The sequence below is a fragment of the Hermetia illucens genome, chromosome 4, assembly GCF_905115235.1.
Source record: "Hermetia illucens chromosome 4, iHerIll2.2.curated.20191125, whole genome shotgun sequence".
Lineage (NCBI taxonomy): Eukaryota > Metazoa > Arthropoda > Insecta > Diptera > Stratiomyidae > Hermetia > Hermetia illucens.
The window spans coordinates 114666015-114679180 of record NC_051852.1 but is presented as its reverse complement, the minus strand read 5'-3'; the positions used below and the strand labels follow the sequence as shown (position 1 = coordinate 114679180).

General features: G+C 42.2%; 1 protein-coding gene across 1 annotated transcript in view; it reads right to left on the bottom strand.

Annotated features, from left to right (window-relative positions):
• LOC119654957 overlaps positions 1-12592 on the bottom strand; it is a 37299-nt gene extending 24707 nt beyond the window's left edge. The window contains exon 1 of the mRNA XM_038060615.1: positions 12138-12592. Within this exon, the coding sequence (XP_037916543.1) occupies positions 12138-12320 (183 nt within the window). The 5' untranslated portion in view covers positions 12321-12592. The remainder of the gene's footprint in view (positions 1-12137) is intronic.
• Positions 12593-13166: the final 574 nt, after the last annotated feature.

The window sequence follows — 13166 nt, the reverse complement described above, 5'->3', positions numbered from 1 at the left end:
GTAGCAGAAGCAGCATCCTTTATCAAAAAACGCCAAAAAAGAACTCTTTCCGGAAAATAGCTATGTATGTCAGACAGAATCTGGCGGAAGGAGGATAGCGAGGCGGTCGGGAAGGAGAAATGGCGGAAAGAATTTGTGAGTTTATCTGAAAGAGTTATGCGATGCGGTTGAGAGCCCTTATCACGTCCATTGGTTTGGCTATGACTTATGTTGGCCTTTTTACGTGACTTCAAAACTGATGGACAGGACGATGCGCAACAACAATCCCGGAGCAGACGAGGACTACGCTTCCAGGTCGTAGTACTGCATGGGTCGCGCTTCCTGGTCTCCCTCATGACCGAGTTATATTTGCAAATAGGGACAGTTTCAAAGACATCTATTTAAACTTTCTTTCAGAGTTCTTGTCTAGAATTTTTAATTTTTGATGCTGTATCCGATCGGGAGTCATTGGTGGGCCGTGGTGAAAAATGAGGAATAGCGGACATTGGGTGGGATTATATAAGGATGAATGGCCGCAGTTGAACACTTTCATTTTTGGAGGAAATGGGTCATCGCAGAGGAGTCGCTGGTCGGGTGAGGTATTTACTTGCCTGGAGGGATGAGAGTATATTGAAACGGGATAGGAAGTATTGGAAAATTGGGTAATGTTACATTTGGGATGAATATCAGAATCTGATAAATGAAACTTTAACCTCACGGAAGGAGGAAGGGATATTTGAACTATTGTTGTTACAAATCGTTGAATCGACCTGCTTTGTCTCGGAAATCGTAATTTTGTTTTGATTGAAGGTTTATGCTCGATATTTTGGGACACGTTAGGGTTTATTATGAATCGATTGCAGGAGGAAGACTATGAACCACAGTTAGGGTATGAATTTTACATGAGTGTTCCCATGTAGACATAATCACATGGTTCTCATCTGATTCGAGTTGAATTTCTGATCACAATCAAAGCCCTACCGTGATTGCAACAGTATTACAGTGCTACTGACCCATATTAAGCACCGGTTCAGCATTCATAATAGTGAATACGAGAATTAAGTAAGACAAAAAAAATTAATAGAGGGATAAGGTAAGTTACGGTGGTCAAAGAGTAGTGCAGATCTCAGTTCGAAAAGTGGATTGGTACCCACGATGGAGCATAAAGCCTGGAAACGCCTGCTGAACCAACACCAACAGCTCTACTACCAAAACCCAATCTTCACCTCCCCCCATATGTAGAAATATGTATGAGCCTGAGAGTCGGAGAAGGATACCTTCTACGAGGCAGTAGAAAGAATCGTCGAAGCCTGTCGCAGGTATGATATCAAAATTATACTTGGGGATTTTAACAGCCAAGTAGGGACCCAGCCCGTATTCAGGCGACACGTTGGCTCCCAATTAATAATAATAATCGTTAGCGCAGCAATTCATATTGGATCAGGGCTTTGAAGTGTGTTAGAGCACTTCATTCAAACCGTAACGGGATACTACAGTACACTGTAGGAGGTAATGTGGTCAGCATTACGCTCGTCCGAGATTATTGTCCTGCTGTGATTCAGGTACTCATTCACAGCTGATTCGACTGGTATCTGACGTTAAATCAGGATACAAATCCCACCGCTACCAGTGAGATTTGAACCACCACCTCCCGTACGACAGCCTTGTGCTCTAACCACCCAGCTATCCGGACACTGGTTCCCAAAGCTTGCATAGAAATACAAATGGTAACGGGCTGTGGATTATTCAATTAGCAGTGTCACAATCCTGGAGATGAAGCATTAACAACTGATCTTCACCTGAAGAACGTTATCATAAGTACAGCCACAAACATACTTCTCCCGGCCGCAAAGGAGTCGGAACGGCTGGTTCGACGATGAGTGTAAGCTAGCAACGGAATGGAAGAATATTACATACCGAGTAATGGTGCATTCTCAAAGGACGCGGGCACGCCCGGAGACTTATCACGAACTCAGGTGAGCGGAGAAGCTACTTCACAGACGGAAAAAGAAGCCTGGGAGAACCAACCGGTCTATGAACTCGAAAAGTACAGGGAGCAACCGCACCAGGCGCGCAAGTTTTACCAACAAGTCAGCAGGATGAAGCCTTACACACCTCGATGTTCATCCTGTCGTGACAAAGAGGGAAATCTGTTTCCGACAGAATGGGCATATTGACTTGAGTACTTTGATGAACTACTGAACAATCAGAACATCGGCGAGTTGGAGGTTCCGCCAACTGAAGACGACGACAAATACTGCCACCACCAAGTGTAGAAGAAGCAGTCCGTGCAATTAATCGGCTTAAAAATCATAAGTCGCCAGGAGCCGATGGAATTACAGCCAAATCAGTTAAATACGAAGGTGACCAATTACATCAAGTGGTTGATCAACGTGCGCTCAAGATGTGGGACAGCGAATCAATGCCTGATGACTGGCAACGAGGCATTATCTGTCTCATACATAAAAAGGGGGATATCACACAGTGCAGTAATTAGAGAGGTATCACGTTGTTGAGTACCAGCCATAAGACATTCTCCGTCATCTTGCTAGGTCGGATACGCCCACAATAACATTGGCCCATACCAAAGAGGCTTCATTCCAGGCGAATGAGCAACATATCAGATTTACTTTGTGCGACAAGCGATGGAAAAACTGTTGGAATATGGACATCAGTTGCACCATTCTTTCATCAACTTTAAGGCCACCTATTACAGCATAACCAGGGTAAAACTGTCTCTGTATCCCGACGAAATTAATAAGACTGACTAGGCTGATCCTGACCAATGTGCAAGACAAGATAAGAGCAATAGGATCACTCTCGAGACCATTTGAGATCAATAACGGTCTAAGACAAGGAGATGCCCTATCATGCGTCCTCTTTAACCTGGCCTTGGAAAAAATGACCCGTGATGCTGAGGTAAATGCAAGAGGTACGATCCTCTTTAAGTCCACCCAACGACTGGTCTATGCTGACGATATCGAAATCATGGGAAAAAGGACCGGAGACGTACAAACTGTCTTCATCCAGATCGAGCAGGCGGCGCGAGATCTTCGGTTCCACATCAATGAAAGCAGAACAAAAGATATGGGGACAAGTCAGCATTAAAATCCAACCAACCAACAACATTAAACGGCACTGGTCAAACGGGAAGAATAAAGATAGGAGACTAGAATATTTAAGGTCGAAATCACAACCGATAACAGCTATGACAATGAAATCCGCGTACGGTTGTTGGCAGACAAAAGAGCCTATTTCAGCTTACAAAAACCATTCAGTTCGAAACGTGTCATGATCTTGCTAGTCCTCATTTATTCCTCGGAGACCTGGGTTCTTAGCAAGAAAAATTGCGAACTCTTGGCCTCGTTCGAGAGAAGAATCCTCCGAAGAATTGTTGACCCCCTACATGAGGATGGACGATTCCATAGCCTACATAACGGCGAAATCTATGAGCGATATCATGACCATCAGGTTGTGGATAAAATCCGGTTGAATAGGTTACGGTGGGCGGGTCACGTAATTCGTATGGGTGAGGATGATGCAGCCCGGAAAGTCTATAAGGGCAATATCTACGGTAGAAAAAAAAAGACGAGGCAGACCCTGCCTGAGATCTGCCTGATCTTTTTCTGATTTCCCTGTAGTGAAGCCTCTTCGGTATGACCGATGTTAGTTAAACATATCAAGAATATATTCCCCAAATTTCAACTCGACCGAACCAAATTCTCAAAGTTATCGAGTAGCTAGTCTCCACTCCTGCGAATTATAGTTCTAAGCTTTTAAAACTTTGAACGGATTTTTCTTCAACTAATTTTCAGCTGTGGTACAGCGAATCCGGCAAATCGTCTCTTTTCAAAGGCGCTCTGGGAAAAGCTCTGTCACCGGCTGGTTTGTAGATGTTTTTGCATCAACATTTTACAAAATATTCCTAGAAGTGTACCTAGTGATTTACAAAAGGTTTCAAGAAATTTAGTTAAACAATTTTTTTTAAAAAATCCGTAAAAAAAGTGCATTTTTTCACGCTGAAAACCTTATTCCTCCCTTAAGGGTTACGGACCTCCATTTGAAATGCAATGGTTTCTACGTTGGATTTGTATTATATTTTTATTGCGATATGACCACAACAATTGCTACAAATCCCAAAAAATTGGGCAGAAGACAAATTTTCCAAGATTTGCCTTACCGCCTCAACAGTGTAAGAATTCGAATAGAAATGCTCGGCCGAAGGAAGCCTCAGCCAACAAAAAGGGAAAACTACAGGTCAAATCGCGTCTGTCAAAACGTCTTCTTGCAGTTCGAGCAAGTCTCTGTGTCTGACTGCCGTGGACAGCAGATGCTTTTTTTCAGCCTCAAAGAAAGTGGACTGCCACCAACCTGCATCCGTGCCTACTTAGGAACAATTCTCACCGCCGCTAGTTTTGGGCACTCTGTGCTGACCAATTTTACAAATTAAGTTTCTTTGATAAACTAAGAAAACGCTTTTTAAAAATATATTTTTTATTTTCCAGGTAGTGAACACGGAAAAAATCGGCTCTAAGCGCCGCAAAATCACCAACGATGCCCATGCATGATGAGGAAAACGTGGGGGTACCACCGCTATCTGATGACAATGTCTTTGAAAAACAGCAATAAATATTTACGGACGCCAGTGAGCTCGACAAAATGCGAGCTAAGTGTGATGATGTGCTGCGGCAAAATGAGAATCAGCCTGCTCAAATCGAGTTGTTGATGAAAACGATCAGCGGACATAGGGAGACAGTGAAATACCTTGAATATATGCTGACGACAGTTTTTCCGCTATGGACGTGGGACAGCACTTTGCCGTCTTGACCAAGCCAGCGGTATCAGCAGTAGTATCAACTGACTATCCTACACTGTGTGAGCCACGTTAAGAGGTGACTTCGCCAGTCCGTCCAAGCGGGAGAAGCCCGCAAGTTAGCCAGAGCAGGAAACCGAAGCAGAAAAGATGTACCTTGAGGTCGTCGACAAGGAGCAATGAGAAGACCCTCTCAACTTCGTCTGCTAGCGGAAAAAGCCAAAAAAGCAACAGGTGAGTCCTAAAAATTTAAGTGCTCCTCAAGTGCCAAATGTCAGCGCCTCCTCTGCCCATAGAGGAGAAAATTCCGACAATTCCGAAGGGCAAAGGCCTAAAAAACACGAGGGGTTATAGAACCACCACTTTTGTGGAGTCCACAGGGGACCAGGCCAACATTTTTTCGCTCATTAAGGAGCAAGAGCTCATTGCCCCCCAAAAAAAACCCTTCCATCCATTAGAACTCAGCCCATAAATATCCGCGGTCTCCGCAATCTGATCCTTTTATAGCTAACTTTGAGCCCCCCAAGAGCTAAGTGAAATTTGGAAAGAGAACTACATCCTTCATGAAAAGATTACTTCCGAAAAGGTTAAACCAGTGGAGGAATTGCAGTATTATAACTGTTAAAACATATCGCCCAAAATTGTTCGATAGTTCCCAGATGCGTTGAATACTCAAAGAACCATCTACTTGGGAATGCTCAAGACCCACTACGGAAGTTCCGCATTGCTGTAAGTGCGGCCAAACGTGGTACCCTGCAAACTATCGTAGGTGTCCACCTTATAAAGCGATAGTAGTCAGATAGGAAGCTGCCAAAACCCGGAAAGCAACTGAGAAACCTTTAGCCAAGCAAACACTCAACTGACTCAACTTTCACAAAGTTTGACCAGCCCAGGCATGTCATACGCGCAAGCTGCTAATAAATCTCTTCTCAAAGCAGCGAATCAAGCAAGTGACCAAACATGGGTTTCCGAGAATCGGTTGAAGCTCTCATCTCTGCGCCCAGCAACGAGCAGTGTCAATTCGCTGCGATTAAACTTATCCTGAAATTATGGAATTAAGTATTATTACAGTTAACTCCACTTCTCCTGTTCTTACACGCCTAGCGTGCCCGACCATTTTGCAGCTGAATTCCAACTTGCTTCATCTTCTCAACTAAATAGCGGGTCCTAACGACTATCACATCCTTCTCTCACGCAGACTGGGACAAATTCAAGTTAGACATACCGCCTAATCTAAACTTGAAAAAAACTCGTCATAACCAGAAACTTGTCAGATAAAGAAATCGACGAAGCAGTAATTATGGCCACCGCAACATCAACACACGCAGAAATACCAAGCTAATAAAAGCCGCTGAGTTCGACATCAACATCAAACCGCATGGGTCAAACGGGACGAATAAAGTTAGGAGACTACAACTTTGAGACCGTTGACAATTTCTCCTATCTAGGGTCGAAAATCACAACCGATAACAGCTACGATGATGAAATCCGCGCACGGTTGTTGTCAGCCAACAGAGTCTATTTCAGTTTACAAAAACTGTTCCGCTCGAAACGTCTCACCATAGGGTCAAAGATCTTACTGTACAATACAATGATCTTGCCAGTCCTCATGTATTCCTCGGAGCTTGGGTTCTTAGAAAGAAGAATTGCGAACTCTTGGCCGCGTTCGAGAGAAGAATCTTCCGAAGAATTTTTGGCCCCCTACATGAGGATGGACGATTCCGTAGCCTACATAACGAGGAAATCTATGAGCGATATCATGACCGTCAGGTTGTGGATAAAATCCGGCTTAATAGGTCACGGTGGGCGGGTCACTTAATCCGTATGGGTGAGGATGATCCAGGCCGGAAAGTCTATAAGGGCAATATCTATGGTAGAAGAAAAATTCGAGGCAGACCCTGCCTAAGATGGAGCGATGGCAGCTTTTAGGGATATCATGTGACACACGAGAGTCAGACAAATTTGGCGCAGGAGCCTCGAGCGGACTTTTCACAAATATGGAAATGAAGTCAATGAAGAATACAGAGCATTGCTTTCCCGGATCAATTGCTTGGGTACAATTATTCGGCAAATGGTGGGGAATTTCCGCAATAAAGAATTAACCCGGAAATTAAGACACATAAAACCCGGGCTTAATGTGCTCAGAATATAAACAGGTTGAGGGGTAAAGACAGGTTCCGAAACTTCGTTCTTATTAAGAGCAGGAAACCCGTCTACAGTGACACTAGAAAAGAACAAGTTCTTGCGGAATCAGACTTAGCTCAGTACCTCTCCGCCGCGAAACGATCCGGCCTTAACTGCGACTGTTGAAGCGACAATTAGAAAACTCCTTTCCCAACATTCCAATAAGCTGGTGACCTTTTCGACTACGAACACCGCAGTGGATTCGCAATATTTCTCACCACATTGACCCATAACTTAAACGGTAAAAAGTCAGCCGGACTTGGCGAGATTACCAATTTTGTCATTAAAAATTTAACCCGTCGTCTGCTTAAAATTTCTTTTAGCAGTTTTTAATAACGGCTATTTTTCGTTTACTTGGAAAGTAGCAAGAGTCATTGCAAGCCGAGAGAAGGTAATCTCCTCCGAGTCAAACAATTTCAGACCCATTTCGACTGTGTCACACTCTACAATAGTCTAACAACTCCATCATCAGTTCAATACTTTTTTATTAATGGAGTTAGAGGATTTACAAAGATTCCAATTAGGTTCCGAGTAACTCGTGTTTTTCACTAGTGACTTCAGGAGCACAACAGCGTTGACAGTCATCTAGAGCATTGGGAAGCAAACTTAGATAACTATAACAAGGTCTACATATAAGCCAAAAAGGAAATTCAGTGTAAGGTTCCAGAAGAATGATGTCGAGTGGTTTAGGGCTGGCTAGAAGAAGAATATGGTATGCTCTGGATCCTTAGGTGTGGCTTTCACTTGTTAGGTCTTTCTTCCGGCCGGACTGCATATAGAAAGTGGAGCAAATTACTTCGTTCACCAGAAATCTGTAGGTTTATCTCTTTCGATATTGCACATGAATTATGGTGGGGATACATTGGTATAGTATTAGTAGTATAGCCTTTCCGCAAGCATAATTTAAATGTCATTGCTGAGTCTTGTGGGACCCTGCTGTGATGGTACACTATCGAGGTCTTTCTATCTTATCATACCAAAATGTCAATCACTTCTGTCATGGAATTAGAAATAATCGCTTTAGCCGAATTGAATGTCTTTCTGACATCCAGCGTCACCTGGTATAATGTTTGTTGAAGAATTTCATGTGTCAAACTAGATTCAATATGGTTTGATCTTAGCAAGGGCTTGGTGAAAACCAATTATCGCGTATGGTTGGGAGCTTCTGACCTCTTGAATCATTCACAGTTGCGCATGACGGTCGTGACCTTTATAACCATATTAAGGAAATGGGAACATAGTTGCAGTCTACCAAAGGTTTCACTAACTTTTCTCCCCATGGTTACTGAACGGATGATTGTCAGAAGCGACCATCATCTGTGTCGTCTGCCCTACCAGAATCCAAAGCTTTCAAGCCTGTTATTCTGCAGTTCACCTCCTCAAGCATGAGTGTTTCGTTTGGATATAAACCTACTGCATATCTGCAGGTCAGGGATTTTGCTGGAATTTCTCTCTATGCACTTGATCCATTACAAATTGTCCCAAGATTGAAAATGTGACGAATCCAGTTAGCGACGAATGCATACGAGACAGAGAATCTCGTTCAAAATATTGGGAACCTTTTTTATGAGAGAAACAAAAATCTTCAGTGGCCATTTGGCTAGTCTATTGCGAAGCTCTGATTGGTTCATTCAGCCATTTGCGCAAAGCGTATTCGGTTGGCACTACAGTTCCGTAAAGCCGGGGTAAGTTTCTTCGACTTGAGTGTTATAGGGACTTCATCTCCTTTCTATGTTTTTTTTGTAACAGTCTAATTGTCGCTCCTACGCCATGTTGACGTCACAATGGATGCGGAAAGATTTGAAGAAGCTAGGACGGTGCAAGCAGGAAACATCTGTTTTAACTTTTCGGCAGTTTTAACACGATGAAAATCTGAAATGGCATGTATTTTGTCGATGTCGGTACAAATCGCCTCATTACGGATGATATGTGCAATGACTTATGTGGATTAATCGCTGGCCGAAAAGAAAATTCTAGTTGGCCTAGGGGCGAGAGCTATCTCAAAAACCTGAAAACTTGGCGAAATTCGCCGTGGAGGTCCGGCAGCAAATACCACTGAAGTGTCCTGTCTATACCTCGATGGCACGCCTCTGTATTAGCCAGGTTCGGAAATGTGGGGGCTTTCTTTTGAAAACTTCAGTTCCTCACGTGTCATTGTGCAAAACTTCACGTGTTTTTAAATTGATGCGTGGGTTAGCCTCGGAACCTGATAATCAAACCAAAGAAAGGAGAATATCGTGCGAACTTATCGACAAAAAAACACAGAACCAAAAAGCTTTAATTAAAAATACGAGTTTCGCGGGAGTTTGGGCATTATATGAAAACCCCAAAGGCCGCGTCTCATGAATATCTGAGGCAGAGTCGAGGCGTTATCTTTTTTATTTTCCAGTTTTAGCTCGGGTGTTTTTTAAGGTTTTGTTTGCAAAACAAAACCTTATTAAAATCGGTTCAATGTCTGTCTGTCTGTCCCCATACATGTAAAAGGGGGGTGTAAATTTTTTTTTCGCCAAATGTAGTCATGTGGGGTATCAAATGAAAGGTCTCGATTAGTACTTTCCGAAGCCGATGTTTTAAGATTTGTTAAAAAACCGGGGAGTGGTAGGGGTGGAAAGTGATGATTTCTTTAACGGACCTATTCTCAGAAACTACCCAACCGAAGAATCTCAAAAAAAAATTCATGAAGCTGCCTCTATATGGTGCCCAGGCATCAAAATACTCTCCATATCGATATCTGTTCAAATTAAGTTAATAATAGTGTATTACCCTATGTTTGGGGAAATTGAGTAAAATTCCCCTTGAGTTTATCCGAGAGTTATTAAAGTTAGTGGTAGTATAAAATATAATATGAAGCATATTATCCCAAAGTTTGATAAAAATCATACTATTAGTAACAAAGTTACAGTGGCTCAAAATTGACTTTACCATGTAAATTTACTGCAACTGAATATCAATATAAAGTGGGTAGTCAGACATGCTAAATGCAAATACATAACGGGCTACGTACAAATGGAATAGTTCTACACTTAAATATACTCACAGAAGAAGCAAACAAAACCTTTCATACCTGAAGCGCCCAGCTTCCGGTTTCCCGACTTCGTTAGGTTCGTGCTATTCTCCAATGTTTGTTATGGTTCTTTAGATTCCGGTGCGAATCCGCTCATCGGTATAAGGGCATGAGAAGTTTAGTGTACACATGAAGGACTGAGGTGTTCAAAAGGATCCCCCACATTCCAAAGCGTGGCTAGTACAGAGGCGTGTAAATTTGTATGGACGGAAAACTTCAGTGAAGTTTTAGTATTTACGAATGACGGCATTTTAGGTCTTTGAGATAATTCTGCCCTCAAGGTAATTAATGGATAGAACATTGAAGTTGTCCATCGATTCGGCTATCTAGGAAGTGTTATTTCTGCCAACGTATTAGCAACGTTAATCCAGGTATCCAGACATCAGTATTAAGTCCAGGTTTATTCAGGGGTAATGTGCTCTGGTAGTAGCGCATGGAAAGTGGTCACCGCTATTATTCGAAAGTTTCAAGCTTTCACTGGCTTCTATCTACATCATTTCGACGGGTTACCTCGGTTTAAGACAATAACAAGTAACTTTACCGGTGTAGGAATCAGATACTCTTGAACGTGTTGGTAAAAAGGCGGAAGTGGCTGTGGATAGGTTACACATTGAAAAGGGTCTGCATCCATGTCTTGGGAGGAGAGTGCAATCTGCTAGGAAAGCCATTCACCCAATAGGGATTCGGTGGGGGGTTGAACCACGTGGTTGATTATTAGGGCCCTTCGATATGCAAGTAATATGCGACCTCAAAATAAGCACAAACTAAGCGGGAACTATCGGATGGGCTACGTGGTGTTAAATTATAGAGAGCGTCCTTAATTCTCAAGGGTGACAGTTGCGAGAGACCATTTCTAAAACGGTGGAGGCTACAAAATGCTATAGTTCGCCGAATTCTGCAATGAAATCGAGAGATTAAGATCATATGTTACGTAGGAAATAGCTAACCAAACCTGGAGAAGGTGTTTCATCCAGAGAACTTCAAGTTAAGTTAAAGAAAATACCGGACGAGAAATCACTACAGTAGGAGAAAGGATCCTTAATAAAATGAATACCAGCAGGATAGTACGGAAATTCTTTGAGGTTTATTCAACGACTGGTGGCAAATAGTTATGAGTTCTTCTCTGGGACAGATAGAAGAACTCAGTTCTTCAGCTTAGCTATACGAATTGAATGAGACTTCTGCTCAACCATAAATAGTAAATTTGGGAGGTTTGGAAGACTTTAAGTTAGCATCAGTCAATAAGGCCACGAAAATACAATAGAATATAAAGACTTTACTGCTGTACGTATTTTTCAGTGACATTGGTCATTTTCAAATCTTCCTAAGTTTTCCCATTGCTTTTATTGAAAAATCCCTAAATGTAATAAAAACCATCTCCCTATAAATCCCTGAAGCTTGGTATAGGGTGGAACAACTTTCGAAATTTTTTATTATCATTCCGGAATAGATTTTGTGAAAATAACTTTTTAAGTTCATTAGCCATTTAACAATTTTATGAAATTGCCATTGCTTTGGAAAAGGTATAGATCTCTCCGTTTACAAACGCTGCGCTCACAATGGAGTGCATTGACTGTACATACAATGGAAACCAGCAACTTATTTTTTGATATGAAATGAATTTCCTGATATTTTCAGCATCCTAAAGACCCCGTTAAATTTTCCAACTTTCCTTCAACAAATGATGTTCAACATATTCTCCGTTGAATAAAGAAAATCTATTCATCGCTCCCGTCTCGCATAAAAGATATTGAAACTTTCAGGACTCAGACAAGCAGGCTAAAGTGTAGAGTCATAAGACGACACAAAGAATCCTCTTTCACTTTTCTTCGCATCTAGGAAATATTGACTTCGTCAGTGTCGACGTGAGGCAGTGGCGGAGGGAGTCCTTATCGACATCGATGTCTTGACAGACAGATACACAGGACACGGAAGGAAGTTATTTTGGGGCAGCTCAGATATTGATGACGGGTCGACATGGCATGATTTGTGTCGATGATTGGCGAATAACAGATATCACTATGTCAGCCACGAGTAAAAGTAATGTCGACTGATTTGCCAAAAGATTCACGTTTACAACAAAGGTAAATGCCAAACCTTATTTGAATTTCCATTGAATTTGAGTAGCTTTTTGCAGGATTTTCCACGGCTCTCGAAGTAGATATCCTGTGGGCTTTGAGGCGCTGTCCGTCGCTGCATAACACAACATCCTGGCTTGATGGCAGGTGAAGAAGCTGGATCCCGCCTATCGCTACGAGTCAGATCTACATCCATCTCCATTGTTCGCGACACTCACTTAACCCCTACACTGCCCGCCACCACCACCACCTGATGCACTCAGCACTTTTCATCATCCTTTCACTATTTTTTACGTGGAATTCTACAGGCATTTGGGGGATTCCCCCATCCAATTATCACTAATACTAAACTTTTTCTTTTTACAAATTGAAAATCCTAACTAGAAAATTACAGGTCGAGGGAGGAAAATGACAGTACCAGCCACAGATTGAACACACTTTGCGTTCGGGCTCGTTCCGATGTCTTTTCAGCGAGCCACGATACGAAACTGTGCTCGAATAAAAGTCCTTTGCTTGGGGTGGTGGTTGAATATTTGGCTGACTCGTGTGCTGTTATAGTAAAAATTCGCACCCCTTGATTGTGAGAAATTACGGCGCATGATCGTACAGTAGCTCATAGTCAAAACATTCCAATGGTTTGGAGAAATTGGGTGCGTTAGGAATGTTAAAGGAATGTTGAGTGCTAAGCGGTTGCTGGGGGGTTAAATTTTATGGGGTTACCTGTTTTATATGAAACTTTCCATAGAATTCGATTATATTTTGTTGAGAATTGATATATGCTGGGAAAATTTAAATTATTCCCAAAATTGTTGGTAGTCCTACTCACCTCGCTAACTAGATAATAAAAGAAGAAGAAGCTTAAGGTCAGTTCACTGAATGAAACAATGAAATTGTAAAGTATTGTACGTCATAAAGTTAATTTGATTAAGTTTCAAGCAACTTATCGATGGTAAGATATAAGCTGGCTGACAGCCCCCCAACCAAATTGAGTTGAAATTTTATGGGGGTGCCTGGTAGAAGAGAAGCTAAGCATCCCTAGTCATCTTTG